The 26,560-nt window shown below is 42.1% G+C and overlaps 1 protein-coding gene and 1 long non-coding RNA gene across 3 annotated transcripts; one reads left to right on the top strand and one right to left on the bottom strand.

Annotated features, from left to right (window-relative positions):
• Positions 1-121: 121 nt before the first annotated feature.
• Positions 122-25,315, bottom strand: ND (norrin cystine knot growth factor NDP). Of its 2 annotated transcripts, XM_011710476.2 has the most exons (4): positions 25,017-25,315; positions 20,722-20,858; positions 9,800-10,180; positions 122-1,373 (listed from the first exon to the last, which is right to left on the bottom strand). In XM_011710476.2, the coding sequence occupies exons 3-4, from the start codon at positions 9,971-9,973 to the stop codon at positions 1,146-1,148; spliced, it is 402 nt and encodes a 133-aa protein (XP_011708778.1). In that variant the 5' UTR covers positions 9,974-10,180; positions 20,722-20,858; positions 25,017-25,315; the 3' UTR covers positions 122-1,145. The 2 variants fall into 2 exon arrangements, with proteins under 2 accessions (XP_011708778.1, XP_011708771.1); XM_011710469.2 differs by lacking the exon at positions 20,722-20,858.
• LOC105463400 (uncharacterized) lies at positions 1,336-15,613 on the top strand. Its single transcript, XR_976307.2, has 4 exons — positions 1,336-1,423; positions 12,128-12,237; positions 13,949-14,063; positions 15,539-15,613. It is a non-coding gene; the product is annotated as an uncharacterized lncRNA (long non-coding RNA).
• Positions 25,316-26,560: the final 1,245 nt, after the last annotated feature.

Here is a 26,560-nt window from a genome sequence, read left to right as displayed (position 1 = left end):
CTTTTTTTTTTTTGACCCTTTTACCACATCATAGGAGATGCTCAAGTACTAGCTACATGTATGTTCTAGTCCACATGATAGTAGGATATCAAGTAGGAAAAAAATACTTAAACAGTCAAAATTTTGAAGATACTCTCTTTTTATTTCAAAACGTGGGAATAACTCAAAATTTGAGCCTCCAGGACCAAAACGCATTTGAACCAAATGTTCAGAAGACAAGCCAGGCCACCATTTTGGCAACACATTTCACATGGACAAGTGGATATTAGAGAATGATGCCCGCGACACGGCTAAAGCTATAGCACACCCACAAATAGATTCATACTTTGTTGTCTAATTTGCATGCATGAGTACGGTGCATTCTCCATGCCACTAGTACATATATGCCTTTTCCAGAGTCAGTGCAGGATCCGTATTTGTGCAAGTCTTTAAAAGTCTGCTCCCTTACAAAATTTTACCGTAATTTATCTGAGACAGCCTTCCCGTGACAAATTCTTTATGCTGCTTTTACTTCCAAAAAGTCATTTCTGAATAATAATTATAGCTGTCAAGAGTTCCAGCATCACATAAAAGAATCTGTTTGTTAGTTATTTTAATGTCAGTTCGCTGGCTGTGAGTAAACCTAGCTAAACATATCCACATGCTTGGTATCTGGAATTTGAAATCGGTAACCTTTAGCAGCAATGGCAACCTTAGACCAAAATGACAAGGTAAAAAAAACATCAACAATAACAGAAGATGTCCCAGAAAGGGCTGGGCTTTTCTACTTTCCAAAGTAAATTCTTCCTCAATATGCACCAAACACTGACAACCTGACATGCTTGTGTATGAGGGCCCACTTTTTTCCACTAATGCTGAATTGTTGGAAACCCAAACAGCATCGAGATCCAAGGGGGAAAATGTCTGAATCTGAAAATCAACCAAAAGAAATTGTACCAGAGAAAGGAGATGGGAACTGCAAAGAAGTTCCCAGAGTATCTCTCTCTGTCAACAAGCATGTAGAGTCTTTATTACTAGAATATGCAGAGTCCCGGGAGAATTGTTGCATCCTTTTTTGCCTTAACTCTTTTCTTGCCAGTCTTTCCCTGGCTGGTCGAACTGCTTCTACAGTTGTCCCATCCAGAAGCCACACACAGCAGCGGGCCTCAGGAATTGCATTCCTCACAGTGACAGGAAAGGATGTACCGGTAGGTGGCAGTGAGTCGCATGCCCCCTGAGCATCGCAGCCGCAACGCCTTCAGCTTGGAAGTCTGGGGCCGGCAGCAGTGACAGGAGGAACGGAAGGGTTGCTTGAGGACAGTGCTGAACGACACCAAAGGCTCGGAGCGCGATGCCTGGCTGCAGTGCCCCTCGCACCTGGCCAGGAGCACCATCTGGGGAAAGAAGAGGAGGTGGTTACTCTGTAAGCCACAAGCTTAGCCAGGTAAAGCAGCATCCTTTGAAAGACCCTCACACTCCTTGCCAATTCCTGCTAGATTAGACCAGTGACTCAATGCATGTTGCAACACCCAGGCCCCTTTCAGACCGATTGAATTAAAATCCTTGGGGATAGGGCCCAGGCTTTCACGGTTTTCAAAGCTTCTTAGGTGATTTCTAAGTGTACTGAGGGTTTAGAACCACTGAATGACGCCCATCACTGTGATGTACAAGTAAAAACCAAAGAACAAAAGAAATTTCTCCTGACAGGTAGTGGTCTGCCACTGGCCCAATGTATTGCAATTCTACCTGTAGCAAAATGCAGAAAGTCAATCCAAATTGAAGCCAAGAAGTAAATTAAAATGACTACAAAAAAAAAAAAAAACAGAAAGAAATTGATTTGTGCAGGAAATAGCTAAAGAACAGGAGTATAGTTTCTGAAGAAGAAAATAGGATAGCCTGAGTAATACTTACGAAGAAATATTCTGGGTGCTGCAATTTGGGACAAGAGAAAGAAGTAGAGACAGAGCATGTTTGGGGCCCTGAAATCACACTTCTGGGTTTATGCATTGAAGGAGCCTGGGATTTGTGTAACTGCATCTGCATCTTCAGTCATTTGGGGCAAATATTAGGATGTACCCATTCTGATAATCTCTATTTCCAAAGATTGGGCTGGAATAACAGAGGCTATGTGCTCTTTATAGTAGCTGTTAGTCTGGTTTTAGCAAACAGACACCTTTAAGAATCTGATGAAAACTACCAAAGTAATCCCCAGAAAAAATGTACATAAGTGCACACACAATTTGCATACAGCTTAACGGAATGGACAAAAGGATCACTTATGTATCTCATACATAAATCCTGGTATCCTGGGAGTTGGAGTCATGGGTGGGTAGGGTGGAACAGCTTGACTCATTAAGCTACAGAATCTTAATATCAAGGTGGGGAGGGGAGTGGAGAACCTGAGATTCTTTGTCCATGGTTATGTAAGAGGTTTTGCTTGGTGAATTTCATGTTAAGTGATGGAGGAAAAAAAAACCCTGGGCCAGGTATATTGTCTCATGCCTGTAATCCCAACACTTTGGAGTCTGAGGAGGGAGGATCACTTGAGCCCAGGAGTTTGAGACCAGCCTGGGCAACATAGCAAGACCATGTCTCTACAAAAAAATAAAAAGTTAGCCAGGTGTGGTGATGTGCACCTGTAGTTCCAGCTACTTTGGATGCTGAGGCAGGAGGATCACTTGAACCCAGGAATTACAGGCTGCAGAAAGCTACGATCAAGCCACTGCACTCCAGCATGAGTGACAGAGCAAGGCCCTGTCAGAAAAGAAAAGAAAAAGGAAAAGAAAAGAAAAGAAAAGAAAAAAGAAAAGAAAAAAATTGTCGTATAATTCCAGAACCAACAGCAAGATCATAAAAAGTGAAACTGTTCAAAGGAAAGATTAAAAGATACATATATATGCATGAAACCTTTTGACATTTACCTTACAATATTGTAGGAATTAGCAGTTATTATTAATGACTCACCAGCTATTATCTCTGACATCATCCTGTAGCGCAGAATTAAGCACCCAAGGTTTACAAGAAGAAAATAGCCAGTCCATCTTTCCAAAAGGGAGAAAAGATGAATTCTGGTAATTATAGATTATTGGCATAGTTATCTGAGAATATGCTGGGGCTAAATCCAACAATCGCTTAGCAACCACCAAGGCAATATGAGATACTAGAAAAAAAAAAAAAAAACAACAGCAGGGCTTAGGGAAGAATAAGTTGGACTAGACCAGTGAATTTATTTTCTCTGAATGATCACAGAGGCAGAGAGAAAATAGCAGCTGTAAGCTGTTTTGATTTTTTTTAAAGCTTTTGATTCCATCCTATCTGCTCTTCATTTTGACAGGCAAAGTAAACTATCAGAAATAGTTTTGTTTGTTTGTTTTGTTTTGTTTTTAGAGACAGTCTTGCTATGTTGTGCAGGCTGCATTGCAGTGGTTATTCACAGGCATGATCATAGCACACTACAACCTTAAACTCCTGCCTCAGCCTCCTGAGTATCCAGGACTACAGGCATGCACCACTGTGCCTGGCTCTGAAACGGGTTTTGAGAGATTATGCCATAGGTCAGTAGTACACAGGCTAGTCCCTAATTCCCACCCCCATTTCTCTAATGAGAGAGAGAGTCTAAGATTTTCCTTAGTCTGTTCTCCTGCCATCTGCCTGTATGTGGGAAGAGTTGCTTGACACCACACCTTAGAATAACGTTAAATTTGCTAATCTCTCATCTAGATCATCTATTAGGTTGATTAAACAGTTATTCACAGAGTCACCTTCCATAATGGAGTCTTCAGAGGTGCAGTTTCAGTCTGGATGGACAAAGCAATCCTGTGCCAACAAACTTAACTCAGAAGGGCTAAAAATGATATGGGACATAATATCCAAATGATGTATATACAGGTGAACCAAACGTAGGCCTAACTGATCGGGCCATTAGCACTGTTCATAAAATGACTAAGTCAACAGCGTAGGGCCATTTGTAAATGAGCTAATCTGATTGCAATCTCACTAAAAGTTTTCAGCATGTCCAGCTCCACCCCCAGCCCACTCTGAAGGACAAGAACTCCAGGCACTGAAGGACGTGTGGCCACCTCCAATGGGCTGGGCCCCTCTTCCTCGGGAGCTGGACTGTTTGTGCAAGAAGAATGCACAGACATGTACAATAAATGCCTTCAGTAGTTCAGAATAAAATCCAAAATCTTGAAGAGGAGTCAAGGCTCTTCATGACTCAGGTTTCAGATGCATTTCCAGTCTTACTTCCAACTGTTCTCATCACTCTACTACCCACTCCCTACTCCAATCAAATTTAACTACTTAGGAGTCCAAGAAAGTGCCCTGAATTCTCCTGCCTCTTGCCTTTGCTTATGTCTTCTGTCTCCCAAATATGTCCTTTCTACCTTGCTCTGCCTAATAAAATCCCACCTATCTATCCTCTGTAGCCAAATTCAAATGCCCTTTCCTGGAAGAATAGACTATGAAGCAATTATTGGACCCTTGATGTTCTCAACACACACACACACACACACACACACACACACACACACACACTCCTAGAAGGAAATCTATCTCTGTTTTGTGTGTTGAAGTGGTAAAGCAGAAGTTTGAAAGATAAGATCCTTAAGGGATGGAGGGAATAACCGTCTGCTCTCCTGGTCTACTCTCAGTACTTCACATTTTAGCCTCTGCCGTGTCTTACCTGTGTTTCAGCACTTGAACATCTCCTGATCTCTTCCAGATCAGAACTTCTCAGACTGGAATGTGAGTGTGAATCATCTAGGATCTTGTTAAAAGGCAAGGTCTGATTGAGTAGTTCTGGGCTGGAGGCTGAGATTCTGCATTTCCCATCAGATTCTAGTTGATGTCAGTCCTACTGGGCTGATGCCCACCCTTTGAGTAGCAGGTCTCTGGACCCATTCAAGTTTGAGGGCTCTGCTCTAGATGGATCACTAGATAACCATCATTTCGCTAATAAGAACATTTATTGAGCACTTACAATGTGAGTTATTTTATTCTTATAACAATACTACAAGAAAGTACTGTTATGATCTGAACTGTTAGGATGGATAAGGAAACTCAAGCTTTAGAGAGTTCCAGTAACTTGCCCAAACTCACATAGGTGGTAAAATGCAGAGCTGGAATCAAACCAAGGTCTATCTGAAACCAAACCCCTGACCCAAACCACTATAATACCTGCCTCCTGATACCATGTTTTCCTGAGGCATGTGCCAACTCAGACACTTCCTTATCTACATTGATTTGCCTCAGGAACCCCTGACCATATCCACAGACATACAAGTCTAACTTTTTCTTGTGGACTTCTTGGGACATTAGCTTCACCATCCCCAAGCTTATGCCGAGCTGAATCTTCCAAGAGCCTTGACTGACCAGATGCCACCATTAGCATCAGAATAAAGACCCACCTGTTCCATTCTAGAAGAGCGTTTTTGCGATTTTACTCCAAGAGACTGGAAACATATTTTGCCTTTTTCGCAGCAGTGAACACTATGCACCCTTATTTCCATGGCACCTCTTGAAGCACCCCCTTTCTCCTCAGGAACAAGATCCACCCATGCTTCTTCTCCCATTCTTTTCCCACAGGCAGCCTCAATAACTCAGCTCATCTTCAGGGACCCAGGTCAACCTCCAAAAGATCTGTGCCAGGCTGAGGGCACCAAGAAAATTGCAACCAGGGAACAAAGCAGCAGAGAGATGGTGGGGGCTTTGAAAGGGTAGATGGGAACTCAGCTCACTCCAACTAGTCTGGTCCCTTCTCTCAGGTCATGAATCAAACGGATACAGACAGATCTTTGTGCACTGAACACCTCTCCTTCCTCTCTCCCCATTTACTTGTGAGCATTATGAAGGCAAAAAAAAAAAATTGTCTCTTTTTTCTTTCTTTCCACTTTAGAGTCTCCAGCACCTTCCACAGCACCTGGACATGGTAGGCACTCAGTATAAATTTGTTCCTTTTTAAAAATCAAATTATATCTCTCAAGTAGTCTATTGTATTATAAACACAATATTCCTGACTCCCTCCATTTCTCCTATCACACCATGAGCTTGGTGGGTAGCAGGAGAAGATGGCTTGGGGGTCCTGTTAGGAAGCTGTTAGGACTCAGCCCTTAGCATACCAGGTCCTTTTTTTCCTAGGTTTTGTCTCCCAAACCTCTTCCTCCTTATCCTTTGTTGTTGCTCTTCCAGCTCCCCACCTGCTCCTGTGGCCATTACCAGTTCAGACAATCATGCCCTGGTTCCATGCCCCGGTTCCACGCCCTGGCCTGGGGCCAGCATCTCCCACTCCTCACCCAACTGAGACTTTCCAGGTCTTCCCTGCCAGTTTGCTTTCCCACCCTCCCTTCCTGAAATCCCCTCCCTGGCTCAAGACCAAAGCTCATCCCCCTTCCTCCACTCACCTGGGAAGGGAGGTTAGCCAGACATCGGGGTTGTTTCTCTTTTACTTTTATCCTCCCTGTTAGCACCCAGCACAGTGGCTTACATTTACTTTGCTCTTCTGCCCCACCCTGTGCTTAACAAGAACTACAATGAGGTTCATTTTCCTAATCTTTTAAGGCTATAGCAGATCCCAGCAGTTATTGAGGTCTCAGTTGTGACTGAAATAGAAAATTGAGTCTAAACACCTGCTTAGTTTATAACGTCATCATCAAGATCATAATATCATCTACTCACTCAGCTCACTAAATGGCTATTATGTGCTGGACACTGCTGGATGCTTTACAAATCGCCAACACCCATACCCATACCCTCATGGTGACAGCTGTATTTTGCATGGGAAGAAACTGAGGCACAAAGAAGGAAGTTACTGAACTTCCTCAAAGTCACTTATTCGGCAAGCCATGGAGCTGGAATTGGAAACCAGGTGTCTCTCACTTCAAAGCCTGGCATGCCTCAGTTTTCATAGACATCCCCCCAGGCAGTCTGTTTCCACTATCAACTGCTCTTTTGCCTGTTTGCTCTACAGCCTTTACTCCAAATTTTAGAGAAACTTAGTCTCCCATGAAGATTTTAAATGAGCCTGCTACTCCCAGGATCTTTTGTACCCAATCCCAGGAGGTGCCACCACTTAAAACTATCAGGCACATCCTAATCTGTGGCCACACTGTCCTCCTTAGTGGGCCACTGTGGCCAGTCTTTTCTGCCTGACTCCCTCTCAGTCCTTTCCTAAATTGCTAGGAGATGGGCAGCTGGGACCTAGGACTGGCCAGCTGCAAGTTCAGGGCTGGGATGAACAGTCTCATTGAAAGCTCCCAGAAAGGCTTTCACTACTATTTATTTTTTCTAGAAACTTTGCTGAGTATAAATTATTACTGCCAGCAGATCGGAAGTAGAGCCTGAACTTCTATGTGATGGCTCCTACATTCTACTTGTGTTCCTCCAATACGAAGATCCAAGCAGTAGGAAGATGAATGCGGTGAGGCAGACATTGCCACTCCCCGGCTATGTGGTACCAAGCAATCTAATTACTTTGGGCTTCAGTTTTCCTTACCAGGATAATGGGAATAATAATGCCTGCCATCACAGGTTTCTTGGCAATGACTAGAGTATACAGTATGAGGTGCCTGACACATATTAGGTGTGCAAGCACGTATACTCCCTTCCCTGAGCCTGGGTCACATTCTCCCTTTCTTGTCTTTACAAGGCCAGATAATGGATAAATGTGAGTCAGGAAGCATTAACAATTGGCAGGCAAACAGTAGGCACACATTTAGTAAATAATGACCCTTGAACATGATGTCAAGGGAAAATTTTTATAGAGACAAAAAATCTACCCTAGTCTTTTCTTTGTAAAAAGAAGCTAGGGTAGATTGTCGTTGCCTCTTTTCTAGACACAGGTTAAATGTTTTATCCAAGTCTCTAAAGGCAAACAATTTCATTAAGTGAGACACATTAGAGAGAAGATCAGCCTGAGAATGTAAGAGTTAAGAATTATAGAACATTTCCAAATGAAAACAGTTTTGCTCCTGGATACATAGAGAAAAATCTAACCTAGAAAAGGTCTGGGTAGTTGAGATTCTGCCAGGCATATTTTATGGCCAGGGAAGAAAAGTTTATAATTGCAAGCACCATTTACATAAAACTATTGCTATATTTGGGATAGTTTGGGATGTTTGAAAACAGATTGTTCCCATGAAATTACAAACATTTCTCCTACTATCACAATTTTGCGCTGTTATTTGCCATGGCATTCTGGAAGAAACAAAGGTGAATAACAGTACACTAAAGTCTGTTTCTAAGACTCATGCTCAGAATTCACATGTGAATTTCTTCAGTTTGACTTCATGATGTCTCTTCTTTGACCTTCGCTAGATTAGTGTGATTGTTGCCAAGGTACTCCTCCATCATTTCATCCAATCTTTCCAGATTGTTTTCTAGTTTTTATAGATGCTCCAATTTCTTTGTTCCTTTCTATCATAGTGACACTTTCTTTGAAATAATTTTAATTCCTTTTTTTAAAAAAAGAATCATGATTATGGAGGACAACTCAATAGAGAAAGAAATTATCCATGGCATAAAATCCCTAAATATTAGTGCGGTCTGTTTCTGAAGATGGAGGGAAGGAGAAGCTAGTAATTGCTGCACTTCTCATGTTTTCTCTCCATTTCTTTGAGTTTCCTTTTCCTAAGAAGGAATTGTGGCCCTGCAAAAATTTACGTTAATCTATTTACTTCATTTTTTTTGTTCTACAAGCACAAATAAGAGCCAGAAAGTTTTTATTAAGTGGAAAATCTCTATTTTTTTTCCGACAGTCATAGACCTTATTAATATAATGGTTAAAATGATTTAACCCGAATTCTGATCCTCCTAAACTAAAATGAATCATCATCACTGAACTATAATCAGAGAAATTAATGGAAATTTTCAAGGCATATAAGAGTCATAATGTCTTTGAATGGGGAGTGGAGGGATTGGCTTATATGGTCTTAATTCTAGTGACTGATATTATAAAAAATTCTTAATTATACTGGTAATTTCAAAAAATACTTGCCATATGAGCATGTTTAAGGATTTTCGTCTCAAAACTAAATGTACAAATCTCTGAGGTTGGGCTAAACAAATTCTTATTTACCAAGTGTGGACGAATTTCATTCATGTGCCTGTTTAGGGGCAGTGACAGTCGTGAGATCTCATATGTTCCACCCTACAATGTGCCTCCCTTCTGGGTGGTCCATGTTGCTGGCCACTCTTGGTGGCCTTTTCAGCATGATATTCCTTTGCAGACCACTGGGGCACGGATTGCCTCTGCAACAAACATGCATCCTTTACCAAACGAGAACGATTTGGATAAGCAATGTAAAAATGATAAATGATCATATTGCCACCTTATCTTTTGAAATCATTTTAACAGAAATGTAGCACCTGAAGAAAGGCTCAGACCACAAAGCCAGTTATTTCACCAGCCAGTTATTTAAAAAATTCTTTAAAGACCCTTCCAAGAAGTATGTTCTACTGCTCAATCACACTCTTTGCATCCTCTTCCTCTTTATTGATGATGGAGGTAGAGAGTTATGATAACTTGTAGACTCCATCTTTTTTTTTGGAAAAGCACACTATCACTCATAAATGTCACAGCCAGGGGGCAAAGGACACCTGTCCCACTGGATGGGTACGCACATGATTGATTAGGCAGTTTTACTGACAACAGTGCAAAGCATGGGGGGAAATTCTAAAAGCCTCATTCTCCCACAAGCCCTGTGGGCCAGCCACATCATTTAAGTTTGGGCTATGATCATAGTTCTCCATCCCCTGACAAAGAAATATGGCTCCTCGCCTGTTTCTGAGGGAAATGCTCTCCTCACAGAGACCTTGATCTTACCTTTGAGCTACACTTGTACAATGGGTGACTGATAGAATCCACATAGTGATGCCTCATGCAGCGTCGAGGGTCCGAGTCCATTATGAACGAGCTGTCTGTTTTACTGTCTGTATCTCCCATTATCACCAGCAGGGAGAGCATAGAGAAGGATGCAGCTAGTACATGTTTTCTCATTGTTGTAAGGAAATACTTCTCCAGAAGAACAGCAGAGGGAGGCAGAGGACAAAAAATTGGAAATGGCTTCACCTCCTAGGATCCAGTCCCGTTCAAGGAAAGGGCAGGATCGGGCTGAAGCTTTCTGGTTGTCATTGTCCTTTATGTGCTGGAGTTTTGTCTTACTCTTTGCACTTGCAATCCATAATCACAGTATCTGCTGCACAGCTGGAATGAAAACAGAAATTATTTTCCCCAGAATTATTTACCCAGAACCACTAATGGAACCCAGGAGGTATTAAGTAGAATTTTCCCGTGTTATTTTGAGAGGAGAATATTGGTTTCTAGAGTGTCATTAGCAAAGGCTGTCATCCATCCCACCCCAACTCCCACAGCTTATGCTACATATTTATAACCATTTGGAGGTGGACACAATGGTTTAATGGAAGCACATGTTGACTTTAATTGCTGAAGTCCACGTTCCTAGGGGCAAGAATAGTTTGAACCCATGTTAAAGATTAAACATGTTGTTCTGGCAACAACGTAACCGAATTGGGTGGTCTCATCTTTGTCCTTGGTTGGTGGGGGCAGGAGGGTCTATTCAGTTTCTCATCGAGCTTTGGTGTCAACGTCAGCTTCCAGGGTTAGAGAGGAGGCAGGTCAGCACTAATGAACACAAGCCACGTCCCGCAGGGAAGCACATTTTCCATTTCCAAGTCCATACTCACCCACCCACCTAATTTTCCACTTCTGTGCTCTAGGCTCATCCTGTTTTTGTTTTAAGCCCCATACCACCCAGCACTGATGACAAACTGCATCTGAAATACACATTATGCTAACTGACCTCCAGCATAGTTAAGGTATCACATGTGTATTTGCCAACAGAGTCACATTTCTGCAGAGCCTTTGTAGCCTGGGCACATGGTGTAATTCGAAAAAGAAAGCAGTTGTTGGAACAGACTTACCATTAAAATAGGATCATGTTATACCAGTTTTTCTGAAATTTGCTTTGTTCTTTTGACCATACCTCTTGGACAAAGGACTGGGGTCCAGAGATGTCTCCAGATTACCTCACTAACTCCCCAGGCATGGCCAACACTGGTGCTTTCTTTCTTTCTTTCTTTTTTTTTAAAATCACAACAGAAGACAGAAAGTATCAAAAATATTTTCAAACATTTAGGAAAATTGGGAGGGCCTGATATTACATCCAAAACAAAAGGAACATGATAATTAAAGCTTCGGGAAAACTTTCAAAGGTATTTCAGATAAAAGTTTGATCATTTTGTTCATAGGCAACATTTTCCTTAACTTCCTACTCATGAACAGTCTGAATAAACAGGGCAAAGTGTTGATAAAATCAAGATTAGGAGTTCAAGTTGCCATAAGCCAATTTATTTTGCACTAATAGAATGGCGTCAGACCCATTTAGCCTCAATCAGCTGTCTTGGAAGTGTGAGGCAAGGGATCCTAAGTGGAAAGGGGTGTGTGAGATAGGGCTGTTTCAGAGCAGAGAATGCCTGGCAATAGCAAAGCCTCAGCACATGTGCCTCAGGGAAGTCCTATAAATTGCAGGAAGGGCAAGGACCAGTAATGAGGGGACCCTCCTGGACTTGAGTCCTGGCACTGCCATTAACTAGCTGGGAAAGCCTTACACAAGTCATTCAACCTCCTCTAGCCCAAGTTTCCTCATCTGTAGAGGGAAGGAGTTGACAGAGATGGCATCTGCTGTCCCTTCGTGTTCTAAAATGCCACCACTTGATAACTATGGATTCAGTTACTGTCATCTCCATATGTATGCAGTGAGCCCAAAGTTGAGGAGACCATATTCCAGTACAACTTTGCACCACTTTATGTGCATGCTAAGAGCAATATCTCATTGAAATGAATCAAATCTGTGCCCAAAGTTTCAAATCTGCAAAGGATGCAGAAGATCATGTTTGTTTTCTTTTCATCTGCATAATCTAGGTTTTCCTATACACGTTACCTTGAAAATTGCCAAGACATCAACTCAAAGAGCCAGAACTTTCTTGGGGTCCACATTCAGCGGATGAAATATTACTGACCATTTCCCAAGTTTCAGTGTGACTAAATTATCCCAAGTGGTTATCTGTCTCTTTGAAGCCTTAATTAGTGTCAGAAAGAGAATTGATTAGATTTCACTGCTTCGGTCTACAGATATTTCCCCCAGGAGTCAATGGCAAAAGGATGAAGAGAGAAGCAGACATTCCAGTCCTGGCCCTCTTTCTGCACCGCCAGCAACTTCTCTTCAGAGCCATGGCCAGGAGGTATGGTTAAATGAGCAAAGCAAATTAAAGAAAATCATGTATAGCATGATGGCAAAAACAAGCTACATCAATAACAAAACCCTACATATATGTATGCATGAGTGTATTTATTGGCATTTCCACTTTCTTCACAGAAATAGGAAATAAAAAGGGCCCTTAAAGATAGAAGAGAATAAAAGTCTCATTTAAGAGAATGAAAATTAAAGTACTTTGAAATACATTGTTCAACCAATCGGATTAACAAGGATTCCAAAGTCTGATCATGCACCCTACTGGCAAGGCTGTGGGAAAACAAGCCCATTTTGGAGAAAGTTCAGTATAAATTGGTCCAAACTCTGTAAAGGCCAATTTGGCAATACCTTTTAAAAATGCAAATGTATATAATTTAGACCCAGCAATTCCACTTCTGTGAATTATCCTACATGTGAAATCACATGAGCACATGGCTGAAATAGCATAAAATTGGAAACAGCATAAAATATCCATTAATAGGGGACTGGTTAATTATATTCTAAAATATTCACACAACAATATACTGACCAACTATATATGGAAGGATGCAGAAAGTCTATGCACTGATTTGTGTTAAAATGCGGAGAGATAAAAACACATATTTGTCTAGTGAAACTCTGAAAGGATACCCAAGAAACTAACAAAATTAGTTACTTGTGGTAGTTGAGGGACAGGCATGAGAGAAGGCTTTTCACCATATATCTTTTGTATTTTCAGATGTTTGAGCTTGTGAATGTATACTTTATTTAAAATTTCATTAAGAAAAACAAGGCTTTCGGCCAGGCACGGTGGCTCACGCCTGTAATCCCAGCACTTTGGGAGACCAAGGTGGGCAGATCACGAGGTCAAGAGATCAAGACCATCCTGGCTAACACGATGAAATCCCGTCTTTACTAAAAATACAAAAAATTAGCCGGGCGTGGTGGCGGGCACCTGTAGTCCCAGCTACTTGGGAGGCTGAGGCAGGAGAATGGCGTGAACCCGGGAGGTGGAGCTTGCAGTGAGGCGAGATTGCGCCACTGCACTCCAGCCTGGGCGACAGAGGGAGACTCCGTCTCCAAAAAAAAAAAAAAAAGCCTTTCTCTTTTAAAAGCTCAGCTTAAATCTGGTAACTAAGTTAATAGATGTTTCCTGTTTGTGCCAGTTTGAGTATTTTAAAAATATTATATTGTTATTTCTTATAATTACGGGAAGACATGCTAGCCTCTTAGTCAAATACTCTTCCAGGGCGACCACATAGTTCTTTTACATTACTGCCACCTAGTAGCACCATCCTGAATTGCAAGCACAGTTTAAAACTTTTTCCTAAAAATGAATAAAACACTTTGCAAGCAGATATTATGACATTTACACAGATAAAGAGATAGTTAATGTCACATACAATGTAACTTGATCATCTGACTTTCTCTTTGGAGATGGTGAGCTGAACCCACACGTAATATTAAAGAATAAAAGATTGACAGGAAATGTTGCTTTACCATTAATTCTGAGAAATAGATTTTTCATTTCAACACACTCAGAAAATGTGACAGTTGTTGTCCATCCAGTTTTTATCTTAAATTCTGAAATAAGAATGTAAGCAACAATATAAATATGCCACAAAACTCACAGAACCCTCAAAACAAAAAGGTAAGATTCTGAAAACATAACCTGGGATTTTTTCTTTTTCTTTTTCTTTTTTTTTTTTTTTTGCCTTAAGTGTTCAAATTGAATGAACCAACACTGTTGTATTGAAGAAGAAATAAAACTGAAGCTCAAGAAAAAAGCAACGCTCAGTCAAGTTGTCAACATTGTGTTGCTCAGGGTGTGCATAGGTGAGAATGGGCAAAGTATGGGAGTCGGAGGAAGACCTCACAAAGAGGAAAATCAGGAATTCAGCAAATGTACACCACTGAGATCACCACTTTCTGACAGCCTAGGATTACCTCTGCCTTGTAGCAGCTTCCGTTGTTTTCTCAAAACTAAATTAATTCCAGTTTGCCTTAATTTTTTAAGCCATGTGTCATAAAATCAAATGCTGCCTACGAAGACTTAGAACCTTGGCCCAGGCAATAATAGATTGAACAAGAGAATGACTCTCTTGCTGAACTCAGTAGCCTGTGGCCACTCTATGCTCTGGATACAGTCTCTGAGACATGGACTTGGCCGACGTACAGAGCCCACATTCTAATAGCTCCAATGTGGAGCCTCTGCCGGCAGGAGAGGCACGTAGGCTGGCGTGCCCGACTTTGGAGCTACCTTCCAAATGATACCAGTGGAAAAGAACAACTGGTGCCCAGATTTCCCCACCTGTCATCCTCAGCGAAATAATATAGCAGAGCTTACAGTGGGCCCAGCCTCCTGGGTGAGAGATGGTGTTGTGCCCACAGATCAGCTCACTCTTGGGCTGACCTTCTGGCTGGCAGAGGGTAAAGTGCTGGTTTCACACAAGTTATCTCAGCAACAGGCTAAGACAAGTGGCATGTGCCAAGAATGGCCTTATTCTTGCCTTGCTTGCCAGGCACAGGAGGGTGGTGCTTCAGTATCCATATTTCCCCCTGTGCTGTTTTCAATACTAATGTATACTGATATTCCTCTCTGTGGCTTCTTTCAACAAATATTTTTTAACATGTATTTATTGAGCACCTACTATGTGTCTCCTTTTGCTGTAGCAGATAAGAGATAGGGTCAGGGGAAAAATATAGCTCCTATCCTCGATCCCTCTTCTAGCTCACTAACTCTGCAGGCAAAGAGTTTTGGCCTGTTGTTTTCCTGGATGATTTTTTAGACACATTGATAAACTCTCTGAACATCTAATTTGCATCCAATATTCATTGCATCGTTTCTAAGAAGAACAACTGAAGCAAATAAAATATAATGACCTTGGAATGGAGTCAGTAGGTCAGCCAGAATTACTTGATATTTACTGTAATTTTTTTAAAAATTATGGTATGAGGCATAAATAAAGTGAAGATAGTAGAACATAGAGCCTCTATCAAAGAAATTGCAAAACCATCAAAGATTTATCAGCGGAAGAAAGCTTGCTAGATAACCCTAGATAAAACTTCATACAGTACTAGGATCAGAAAAGCAAGAAACTCTAGGTCTAATTCAGACAGTGTGAAGTGTTAAGTAGCCCCTTCCCAGGAACTCAAAGGATTCCAGTTGGATCTAGTCAACTAGATGCCTTGGAGAATAAGTCAAATGCCTCTTCCCAAGGCAGTTAATTTATAAACTGTAAACAGCATGTTGGATTTTATAAAGCATCCTGTGCGCTCAATGAATGGTTTTTAATATTCCTATCTGGCAGCACATCAGTAGCAGCCAAGGAGCCAAGCCTGGGCTGACCCAGAGGCAGCGGCAATGACTGCAAACGCTGCTAGGCCTCCAGCCTGCCAACTCCAGGTATCTCCAAGAATGGGCAGGCACAAGGTCAGTGGGGAGGAAGCAGTTCTGGCTCCTTTCATCTCAGAGATAGGCACATTTCATGTGTCTATTCTACAGTGCAGGGGTGGTGGGGGGTGAGGGAATAAAGACAGCAATGACTGTCCCCAGAGTGCTACCTTAGGAGAAAGAAGACAGCATTCTTGTGATTAAATAATAGTCCTCCAGTCTGTGATAGGACTCTGTGTTCTCCCAACCTGCACTACTAGCCAAGTGTGGCCAAGCACAGCAGTGGGGGTGATGGAGGAAGAAAAGAGATGGGAGAAACAAAAGAGATGGAGGAATATGGCCAGGGAAAGAGGCAATGAATTACAGTCCTGGGGTAAATAGTAGTGCTAAACTGAAGAACTAGAAATATGAATAATTTGGAGGGTGGGGAGATGAGCCAACTGTCAAGTGCCCCCACCTGTATGTATGTCCTTGACTTGAATAGTTTTACTGTCTGAGGAGGGACTGGAGTGGGAGGACTCGACCTTGAGCCTAACTGAAGCTTAAAATCCTGATTTTTTTTTTCAGGCATTATCAGGAACTCCAGAAAAACATCTCATTGTTATCCAAACTCCCACTTACCTACAGCTTTCATCTTTTCCTCCCTAGACCCATTGCTCGCCTATGTTGTTAGTGTTCCGTGTCCCGATACTGATTTGAAAGAAATATGGGATAACATTTCGCTGCATTCTGAAATCTACAGAGCATTCCGCTGTTGCCTGCTCTGGTATAAGGATGGCTGATCTGAAGATCCGCAAGCCCTGAGTCCTACCCTCCCATCATCGGCTGTGTGATCTTGAGCAATTCACTTGCCTTTTCTAGGACTCAGTTTCCTCACTTGCAAAATGAACAGATTGGTCTAAATGCTTTTATGTGTCTATCCATTTCTAACAGTCTCTAACTCTACCCAAGTTTCTCAGAGTATAGCCCCTGCCTTGGGGCTACATATTCCCCAAAGCAATCCTACAAAAAGGGTTCCTTTCTTACTCAAGGAGTTAATGATTGCAGAAAAGTTCTAAGGTGGTGCCTGAACCAACACTGAAGCCCAAACTATAAGTATTTGCCCCTTGATGAGGCTATATTGGTGGCCTGAAATATAAACAGCCATTAATAACCATTTGACTGAGTGCTTGCAATGTACTAAATAGTTTATAAATTAATAATACCCTGTTAATCATAGGAAGTGCGCTGGGTGCAGCGGCTCATGCCTGTAATCCCAGCACTTTAAAAGGCAGTGTTGGGAGGATCACTTAAGCCCAGGAGTTTGAGATCATCCTGGGTAACATAGAGAGACTTCATCTCTACAAAAATAATAAAAAAATATTAGCCAGGCATGGTGGTACATGCTTGTCATCCCAGCTACTTGGGAGGTTGAGGTGGGAGGATCACCTAAGCATGGGTGGTTGAGCCTGCAGTGAGCTGTGATCACATCACTGCACTCCAGCCTGGGCATCAGAGTGAGACCCTATCTCAAAAAACAAAAGTTAACAGTAATAATAATAATAATAATTTGACGTAGTTAGTGAGGATATTTAACCAGTTACTATTTCTCTTAAAACTGTCTTAAAATTTGTGGCGTTTCTGTCTAGTATCCACCAAAGCATAAATGGGGAGAGAAGAAAGGCTAATAATAGTAGATCATGCTAGAATTAGACTTCTTGCATTTGATAATGACAATATAGACTGAGTTCCACCCTCTTGCACCTTTCTTCTGAAAGACCCTTATTTCTTAATTGAGCTTGAGCCACAGATCCTCATACTCTAATGAGACGATCTGTGATACTCTGGTTCAGGATAGAAGAGAAAGATTGATTAGAAAAGTTGTCTTGTCTGCAAGTAGAATCAGTAGTCTTGGGGTCAAGAGCAAGGCCCTGTGCTTGGTAAAGTATCTACTACACAGCTTCTCTGCTAGGGGAGGTACATTCCAGAAGCCCTGGGCTGGGACTTAAGTCTAAAAGAGTTGACCACTGGGTATGGCACTTGGATTCTGTGTTGAGTATCTCTGGGCTTCTGTGGCCCACAGATACTGAGAAAAGACTCATTCTGAAGAATGGAAAGACTCATTCTGAGTTTTTAATAGTTGACATAACTAATTGACTTTTAGAATACAAACCTTGCATAAACTGGAAATGACCAGGTCAGGTTACCCAAGTGTCAGGAGGTACTTTTCTGTTGAAGTCTTTTCCTCCAGGGATTTGATTATTTCTGTAAATCCAGCTACCCGACTAAAAGCTGTGACTGAGATGGGGATGAGCTGTCAGAAAATGCTTAGGGGTGGCCTTTCTATAGTGCCACAAATCAACAGCAGCCCTAAACACAGAGTCCCCTTCTATCCTGTCTCAATGGGGAATTACAGTAGGCAGAGAGCAGGTCATGGGAGAAGTAACAAAAGAAGAGGAGGAGGAGGAGGAAGGATTCATTCTGAAGTTCAAAATCTGCCACTGCCCTTTCAATTTTTTCAAAGAGCACAATTTCAGTCAGGGAAGAATCCCTTCATTTCACCCACTCCCTCCCAGGAAGCGGATTTTATATGAGGAATGACACACACTGCACTGCTCACCTTACATAAGACCCTTTGGAAAGAAAATAGGAGAGTTCTGAGACACCCAACTCAGAGGACTCAGTCTTGCCAAAATGCATGAATGTACATTCTCCCTGTGGAAAAGAAAAGGTGCCAGGTGTTCTGGGGACACTCGTACTGAAATAACTAAACACTTGTTCTTCTGCTGTACTGCTGGCTGTGGCATGGCCTCAGGAGAAGAGAGGTGACCAATGTTAGCTCAGGGTACAGGCTCCCTTTTACCCTAGAGCCAAATGAGCATGTTGGCTTTTCTTCAAAGAGTGCAGCAAAATGTTTCCAAAGCTGCGTTTGAACCTCCTCACCCGCAACAATGTTTTGGAATGGTGGGTAGTGATCTCACCTAACAGCTGTAGAGCCCTTAGTTAGGAATGGGGCATAAACAATAGGAGCAACTCAGTGTTTCCATTCCCCATTCAATTTGCCTTTTCTGCCCAATGGTGGGATTTGAATACTGAATTCAATCCCACTGCAATCCGGAATGCTCCTAGACTGAGACATATGTCAAAGGGGCAAGGTTATCATAAAAATCGCATAAAAATACATGTCCCTATATTGCTGATAACCCTGAACTTGTCGGGGTGTTGGTTTTCTGATTGTCTTGCTTTGCTTAAACCATGCAGGCTGCAGCTATGTCTTTTGATTGCCAGCTTTCCTGTAACAATACTGTTCTGCTGCCTTTGGATTCCAAACCTCAAAAGAAAAATTTAAATTCTGAAAAGGAGTAATTTTTTCATAATTTGGTGGGGAGGGGGGATTGAAATCACAGAAATGTAACGAGTCCTAAAATATCCTCTCAAGTTTTAAAGAAAAATTGGACTTTGATTAAGGATTGGATTTCTTTGATTCTTTACATCCATCATAGTTTGTGGATACAAATTATACGTGTACCCGCATAATTAGGTACGAATGTGTGTACCTCCATTTTACTTCGAGTTGAAGATAGGGGATGTTTTTTCCCTTGAGGAGTTGACCTCCTTTTCAGGTAAAGACAGCAACTTCAAACGCCTTCCTGGGAGGCAGAGTAGGTGAAATAAAGGGATCCTTCCCTTTCTGAAATTGTGATATTTGAAAATATTGAAAGGGCAGCAGCAGATTTTGAACATCAAAAATAATCCTTCTTACTTCTCTTTTGTTACTTCTCCCATGACCTGCCGTCTCCCTATTTTTATTCCCTACTGATGAAAGGATGGAAGAGGACTCCACGTTTAGGGCTGTTGTTGGTTTGTGGCACTGTCGAAAGGCCACCCTTGAACATTTTCTGACAGCTCATCGACTTGCTTGAATGTCTTAACCTGTTGCCCTTTCATTTTTAAAGGATATTGCAATTGGTTGGATCATGGCTTAAAAGAAAAAGTTGGGATTGAGCCAGGCCTTGGAAGAGAGCAAATTGTCTGAAAAATTCATAGCTTTTGTGGAAAAAAAAAAAAAAAGAAAAGATCAAAATGTTATCTATTGCAAATCTTATACCCAGTTTAAAGCTACTAGTCAATGTTTATGTCCAGATTTTGCCATGAGGGTGAAATGGACCCCAACTGGATGAATTCCTGATTATGAGCACTGGGGATAGGTCGCCAACTGAAGTTACCCATTCTTTGAATTTTCTGAGTCAGCACTCTTCCTAACAAGAAAGTAGTTGTTTCAGATTGCAAACTCCATCCAGGGTTTCACGTTCTTACTGTTGAAAATGGGTCTGGGGGTATGACTCTAGTGACATATCCTTGACCATCAGGCTCTGAGAACCTCTGATGAAGGGGACAGTACACATGAATGGTGACAAGCAAATGACTGCTGGAGACACAAGAAAAAAGCTTTGCAGATGCAAGGGAAGCTGGCATCAGAAATCATGCCATCGGCACAATCTTCCTCAAAAACTCAACTGTGTGGGTGTGTGAATTTGCAGCATGCAACCTGCACAGCCAAGTGAGTACTGATTGCAGTTCCAGCCTACCCTGCCCTGCTGCACACGCATAGGGGTTTTGGAAGGATTTCCCACCCTTTGTTTTCTCCTGAAATTAAACACAGAAGTTCATGATTGCTGACCTGATGGGCGAGGAGTGGGTACTACCAGTTGAAACATTGCCCCTGGCAGGGGCAGACAAGAAAACAGGAATGCTCTTAATGTCCTCCCAAAGAAAACCTTTGATGGACAAAAGAGTGGTTGTATTTTTACCCTCTCCCTTCATGCTGCCAGGCGTCTTTAAATAGATCTCTAGCCTAGGGACTTGTATGGAATAATTCATATTAAAACCCAAGAAGTGGTAGCGGAGGGGAATTGGTTCTTTCTTCTCTTTCTTTCCCTTTCTTTCTTCCTCTTTTTTACTTCTTGTCAGGCTAACAGGGAAAGACTCATTTTAATTCAGCTGCTTTAAATTTTTCCTTTTGGGTCTTTTAATGAACTTTAGCTAATTTGGAAAAGACGACCAAAGCCCCCAGAAAAAGAAAAGGAATAGGAAGCTGCCTGGTAGCTTGCTCTTTAATACCTTTTGGTCCCAGGGACATTAGCAGCATCTTTTAAGGATGTCACAGGGAGGTTTACATTGAGGCTCTTAAATGGGAATCTCTAATTGAGAGGTCCACTTCCTTCCATTTGCAACTCATCAACGAAACTGTTGTTCTGCTGTTAAGAGACAGAAAGAAAGAAAGAAAAAATCTCCCCGCCCCCCCTCCGCCCCATCTCCAAAGCCCCATGCATTTTTTAGTTCGGATCAACCCAGAATATATTTCTCCCCTCTTTCTTTCACTAAACGGGTTTCATAAAGACATTCGGGTCTGTGCTGGCCAAATTAGAAGTCCTGTCTCTCTTCCTTTCTGTTTGGGGAGGGAGGGATGTGGGAAGGACAGACGGGGAAAGGGGGCAGGGCAGGGGCCAAGGATCCAGAGAGCTTTGTTTCAAACCACTTGTCTCTCCCCCCAATCAGAGAATAACCTCATTTCTCTTAATGTAGGCCGAAGTGCATCCAGGCATTCCCATAGCGCTCCCACTCCAAGGCCTTTGCCGGAGATGTTCGGGTCACTGTGATGGTATGCTGGTCCCTGCCAACCCGGTCACTCCAGTCCTGCACTCGGCAGCCCAAAGGGCAGCTAAGCCATGTGGCTGCTCCTCTCTGTGAGTGGATTCAGGCTCGGGACTACAAAAAGCCCCCCAATCCTATCAGCCCGGCAGAGCTGGTGCCAAGAATGACATCCTGGGAATACTATGGAGATGGGGAGATCTCATGGGCTGTTCTCCCCGGATGGAACAGGACCCAAGCTGTCTGGAAAACAGGCAGAGCAAAGAGCCAGCTGACAATGGAAGGAGCTCAGGCGAAGGGAAAAGGGGGCGGGCTGGGAGCGGTGGTGAGCAAAAGAAAAGAAAAGCCACATGCCACCCAGGAAGATTCCAGGACTGGCGGGAGGAGGTGGCGGAGGAAGGACTTGCAGGAAACAAGTACCCAGACATGGCACTGCCAGTCTAGCTGGATTCTTTTCTGAATTAGATTATGCGAAAGAAAGAAGGGAAATATATAGCCAGCCAGCTGTTCAAAGGCTTACAACCTTGCTTTTATTGTCCGGGTAAGTTGGTGAGGTGGGGCATCAGAGGAATTCCAAACATACCATCCCAGAGAAATTTTAATATGTTCCACAGTGTCATACACGAAGAGGAAATGACAGCTGATCACAGTCAGGACAGGCCATAGCAACCCAGGCCCTGGAGCTCACCCACCCTCTCTCACAGCCCTGCTTCCCTGCTCTGCCTTAGCACTTCATAGTCTGTCCACCTGGCTTCCCATCCCCTCTGCTCCCACTGGCCGCTGAAGAGAGCCTGGGCAAAGAAGCAGTCTCTGACTGTCATGGGAAGAGGTGAGGATGGGCTTGAAGGCCGCTGGCCAAGAAGCTGAGGGCTGGCTAGGGTGAGTCAGGCACCCCAGGGAGTCAGAGGCATTTTAATCCAACCACGGGGGATTATCTGCTGATAAGGACCAAGTCAAGGACCCTGGTGATGCTGTTTTCAGGGTTTTTTCTCCAGTAACCTAACCGAGTGATAAAACACCATACTGGGTTATTTGAAAGCAACACTGTGTGGCTATGATGGAGACCTAGGTTTGGGGAAGAGTTTCCAACAGTTTCTTCCCAGGGACCTCTTGAATTTAGGCCAGGCCCAGAGGTCATTGGTTTTGATATTGCGGGTGGGACAAGTAAGTGGTGAGGGATAGTGACTGCATCTTCCTCCATATGCATGTTTCGAATTCAATGATTCATCAAGTGGCCCTGATGTTAGCTACTGAGTAGGTGACTCACACCCATCCCCAGTAGAGACAGCATATGGTCCTTTCCAAAGAGTGCTCCGGAGAGCAGAGAAAGGATAAACTACTGTCTTTTTCCGGGATTCTTCTACCCAGGCTGGAAAGATCTAGGCTGTGTTAGCTGTGCAAATGACATGTACCCAGGATCTGGTGAAAAAGGCCAAAGGGGAACCCCTTAATCATAAATGGAAAGAAAGCCCACTGATGAGCAAGAATCATTTCAAGTAAATCTGGAAACCAGTAGCTGTTTTAAAGAATTCTTTAGAACAAGGAAGTTATTGGCCACTTTACCCATTGGCAATGCCCATTTCAGTTCCAAAATCTAACTAGAGATGGCATATGGACTGAGAATTAGAGTGTGGGACAATGTCTCATTCACCTTTGCATCCATCAGGACTAGCATAGCACTGGGTATCTAGAAAATGCTTAATAAATGTTTATTTTAAAATTGATGAAATAAATAATTAACCAGAGAATAATAGTACTTGAATTGTGAGTTCTTAAAATAGAGTAAAGATTGCTGGCCGCCATTGGTGGCTATAATTCCAAGAAACTCACCACATTTTTCAAGGGCCCAGGAAAATAAATGACTTGGAAATTGTTAAATGTATTGAAAAATGATTTATTTTTCCTTTGACAGTGTCATTGAAACTCGAATTAAGATTGAAAACTCCACAGGCACACTTCCATCTGTGGGTGTCAGCTGCTTGGTACACAGTCGTAAGAAGGCCTCAGCCAGTTCTCCCGTTACCTGAACCAAATGTATTTTTAAATAAATGATGCAAAACATTGCATTTTGTGTTCAAATACTCTCATGTAATGATCTGAATAATAGTTTAAGAAAATTGTTTTGATTCAGCTAAATGCTTTGCTGACAGCAGTTTTTTTTTTTAATTACAATAAAATTTTATAGCAATGGAATCCATAGTCTTTTATGGCTTTCTTGAATAATGAATACCCCAAAGTTGTAAATTAACCCATTCAAATATCAGATTTTCATTCAGCGATGCTTATTAGGCTAGTTATCAGAGAAAATCAGAAAAGTTTTGCATAAATTATGTCCCGATTTGCAATGAAAACTGGCAAACAGGACCGTAAAGTTTCCTTGAATTAGCAAGACTGATGAGAAGAAAATGAGCAGATATTTGAATCTGGTTTAAATGCTCATTGAGAAGCATTGTGCAGTCCCCGCTGTATTTGGTTGACACCCACAGCAACCCTGCATTTCAGGCATCTCTATGTTTTCAAATGCACCTGGTATTTAATCTTATGTGTTGGGGTAATTTGCCAATGCCAGCTCCTTGTAATTAAAATACACTAATATTAGAAATGAAAAGAGACATGTTTCACAGCAGCCATATCTGTTATTAATGAGTTACAAAGAACTGTACAAGGGACTCCCATCTTGCAAATAGCTTCCTTTCTCGCACCTGAATCTCAGTAAAGATGGGAGTCTGCCTCTCATGGAGGCTTATCTGGGTTTGTCTATTACAATGAGTCTCAGTTACTGGGCGTTCTGAGTCATTAACATTCTGTACACAATCAAACTTCCCGTCCCCCAAGAAAGAGTTATGCCCAGGCCTCCTACAGCTCAATTGTTCATTTAAAGAGAGAACTTGTATTCCAAAGTTTGAAAGAAACCTCAGAATATTCCTCAGGTAGGAGTCATTCCTACAGGTCCTGGTCCCTGTACTGGTGGGAGCATCCTTTCCCCGTCACTCCTTGAACATCATGCTGCAGGGACGAGCTGATGACTAAAAATAACCCCCTGCAATAAGTCCAAGGCAAACAGCATGCATTTCCTCGGACTTTTTGCCCAATCAAAATCATACAGTAAATCCATCCTCATCTCCTCCCGGTGCTCCCAAATGCATCTATGGAAGCGAAGACCTGCACGCTGAAAGAAGAATACAGGGGAGCAGGATTCCTGCAAAGCGTGACACAGAAAGCTAGAAATAAATGTTGCCTATTGTTTGAAGTCATTCTGAGCACTCCGGCAGAGCCCTGGCAGGAGATCAGCAGCATACATAAGTAGTAATAAAAGTAAACAGTGCGCTTTTAAACTCGCAGTCTTGCCTGCGTTAATAGTGCCCCCATTGTAAGTGGGATGAGGGTGCTGGGGAAGATACTGGGCTCCATGAATCCATGTTGGCGAGTTGCTACTTCGCAGCCCCCTTTCACGGGGTCAACTATAAGAACCATCACAAAGTTATATCTAACTACGCAGAGAGTTTGAAAAGCAAAATCTGTTTAAGTCAAACCAAAAGATATTTTCAAGCTTTTCTAGGAGGCTCCCTGCTCTGTCACAGACTTCAAAGACCCGTTCATTTAAGAAACACAATGCTAGCATGCTACAGATTAATGCAAATTAAAGTAATGCAAATTTAAGTGGTATTTAAAGGTTGTCTCTTTGTCTGAGAGGAGGATGAAATGCTCGGTTTGGAAAGAAGCGATTTCCTAGGCAAGCCGGCAGCGCTTGTTTTCCTGCTTACCTTAGGGGAACGCAGGGCTCCTTTCTTCTCAGACTTTTCTGAGAGCTAGAAAGAGGTCCTGTTACTTCCAAATGCTTTTGTTCTTCTGTCCCTCTGTCACATGGCTTGCCTTTTATATTTGCAACACACAAAAGTTAGGACTGTTGTTTAAGCGACACAGGGAGAGAGAGAGAGGGAGAGAGAGAGAGAGAGAGAGAGGGAGAGAGAGAGAGAGAGAATGTCAAATGGAAAAGTGCCATTGCAGTCATATATCAATCAGGCGTGCGGCCGCAGCAGCGCACTAGCAAATGGGAATGCCACGGAAATGTGAGGCGCTCGTTATCGGGGACTCAGCCGCTGCCCACCGCTCGGCTCCCTTCCACGGAGCATCTTACGATGGGAACAGCGTAGCAGAACAAGGGCTAGGAAGTTTCTTTCTTTCTTTCCTTTTTAATGGTATTATGGAACTAATAAGAGGCCAAATGAATATTCTGAATTTAATTCTTTTGCAAGCATGTGGCTGCCATAAAGATGTGCCGTCCGCAATAGAGACGCATAGTTTTGGAAATACAAAGGCAGAGTGGCATTCTGTTGAACCATTCGGCAGCTGACTGTGATGAAGTTGAAATTCTAAGTAAGAGAGGGGAAAGATGGGAACCAGAAATTTTTTTCTCAGGCGATGTTGTTGAAGCAAGTGCAAAACGCTGCCCTATTTTATCACGATGTGTGTGGGTGGTGAGAGTTCTTTTTTTCCGGATTGTTCATCCATTAAATGATTTTTAGCAGCATATACATGATTAAATTCACAATGGCACTTTAATAAGCGCCTTCATCTGCATCATTTAGAATAAAACTTTAGGTCTGATTTAGAAACAATGAGAACGTGTGTTCCGTGACTCCTTGAGCTATATGAAGGAGAGACTAATAGATAAGGCTAACCTATTACACAACAACTAGTAGAAAAGCGACAAAGGTAACTATGTGTGTGGGTTAAGTACCTGCAGCTGAATCATGCTGTGTTATGAGCTGTAGGACTACAAAGGCAAATATTTCATAATTCTTGCCCTTTAAAAGCTTAAAATTAAGACAGAAAACCATCAGGAATTTTGGAAGAAAATACAAAGAACATTTAATAATTATTTTATGTCAGGTAAACTTGGACCCAGAATAGTTTGTTTTATTAATACTACTGATGAAGAATTAAACTGAGAATTAAAAAAAAATATTTCATGGAAAAAAAATACATTATAAAACTCAAAAAGAAATTTTTCTTGGGAGCTTCATATAATTGTTGATGCTGAAACTGTCTTGTTCAACTCTGTATCAAACCATTTGTTATTCATTAATAAATTTACATTCACCTTATTACTTTTCCATGGGACCTTTACTCTGGTCACTGATATTTACAAGAGGTGTCTTAAAACTTTCAGTTTTATTGCCAGAAATCCCTTTTCTTATACTCCACCTGGAAAAAAAAAAAATACCCTGTCTACCTTGGATCAGCCAGTCACAAACAGAATCCACCTGTGAATATCATGGATAAATGACAAATTCAATTCTTGAAA

This window comes from Macaca nemestrina, chromosome X (assembly GCF_043159975.1).
Source record: "Macaca nemestrina isolate mMacNem1 chromosome X, mMacNem.hap1, whole genome shotgun sequence".
Classification (NCBI taxonomy): Eukaryota; Metazoa; Chordata; class Mammalia; order Primates; family Cercopithecidae; genus Macaca; species Macaca nemestrina.
This window is presented reverse-complemented; position numbering and strand designations above follow the sequence as displayed.

What these genes read in the sequence shown, in the direction of transcription:
- ND (XM_011710476.2), bottom strand. Translation starts at nt 9,973, where the DNA reads ATGAGAAAACATGTACTAGCTGCATCCTTCTCTATGCTCTCCCTGCTG. An exon ending in TGTACAAGTGTAGCTCAAAG is followed by an intron (nt 1,374 to 9,799) that starts GTAAGATCAAGG and finishes TTCTTTCCCCAG; the next exon opens with ATGGTGCTCCTGGCCAGGTG.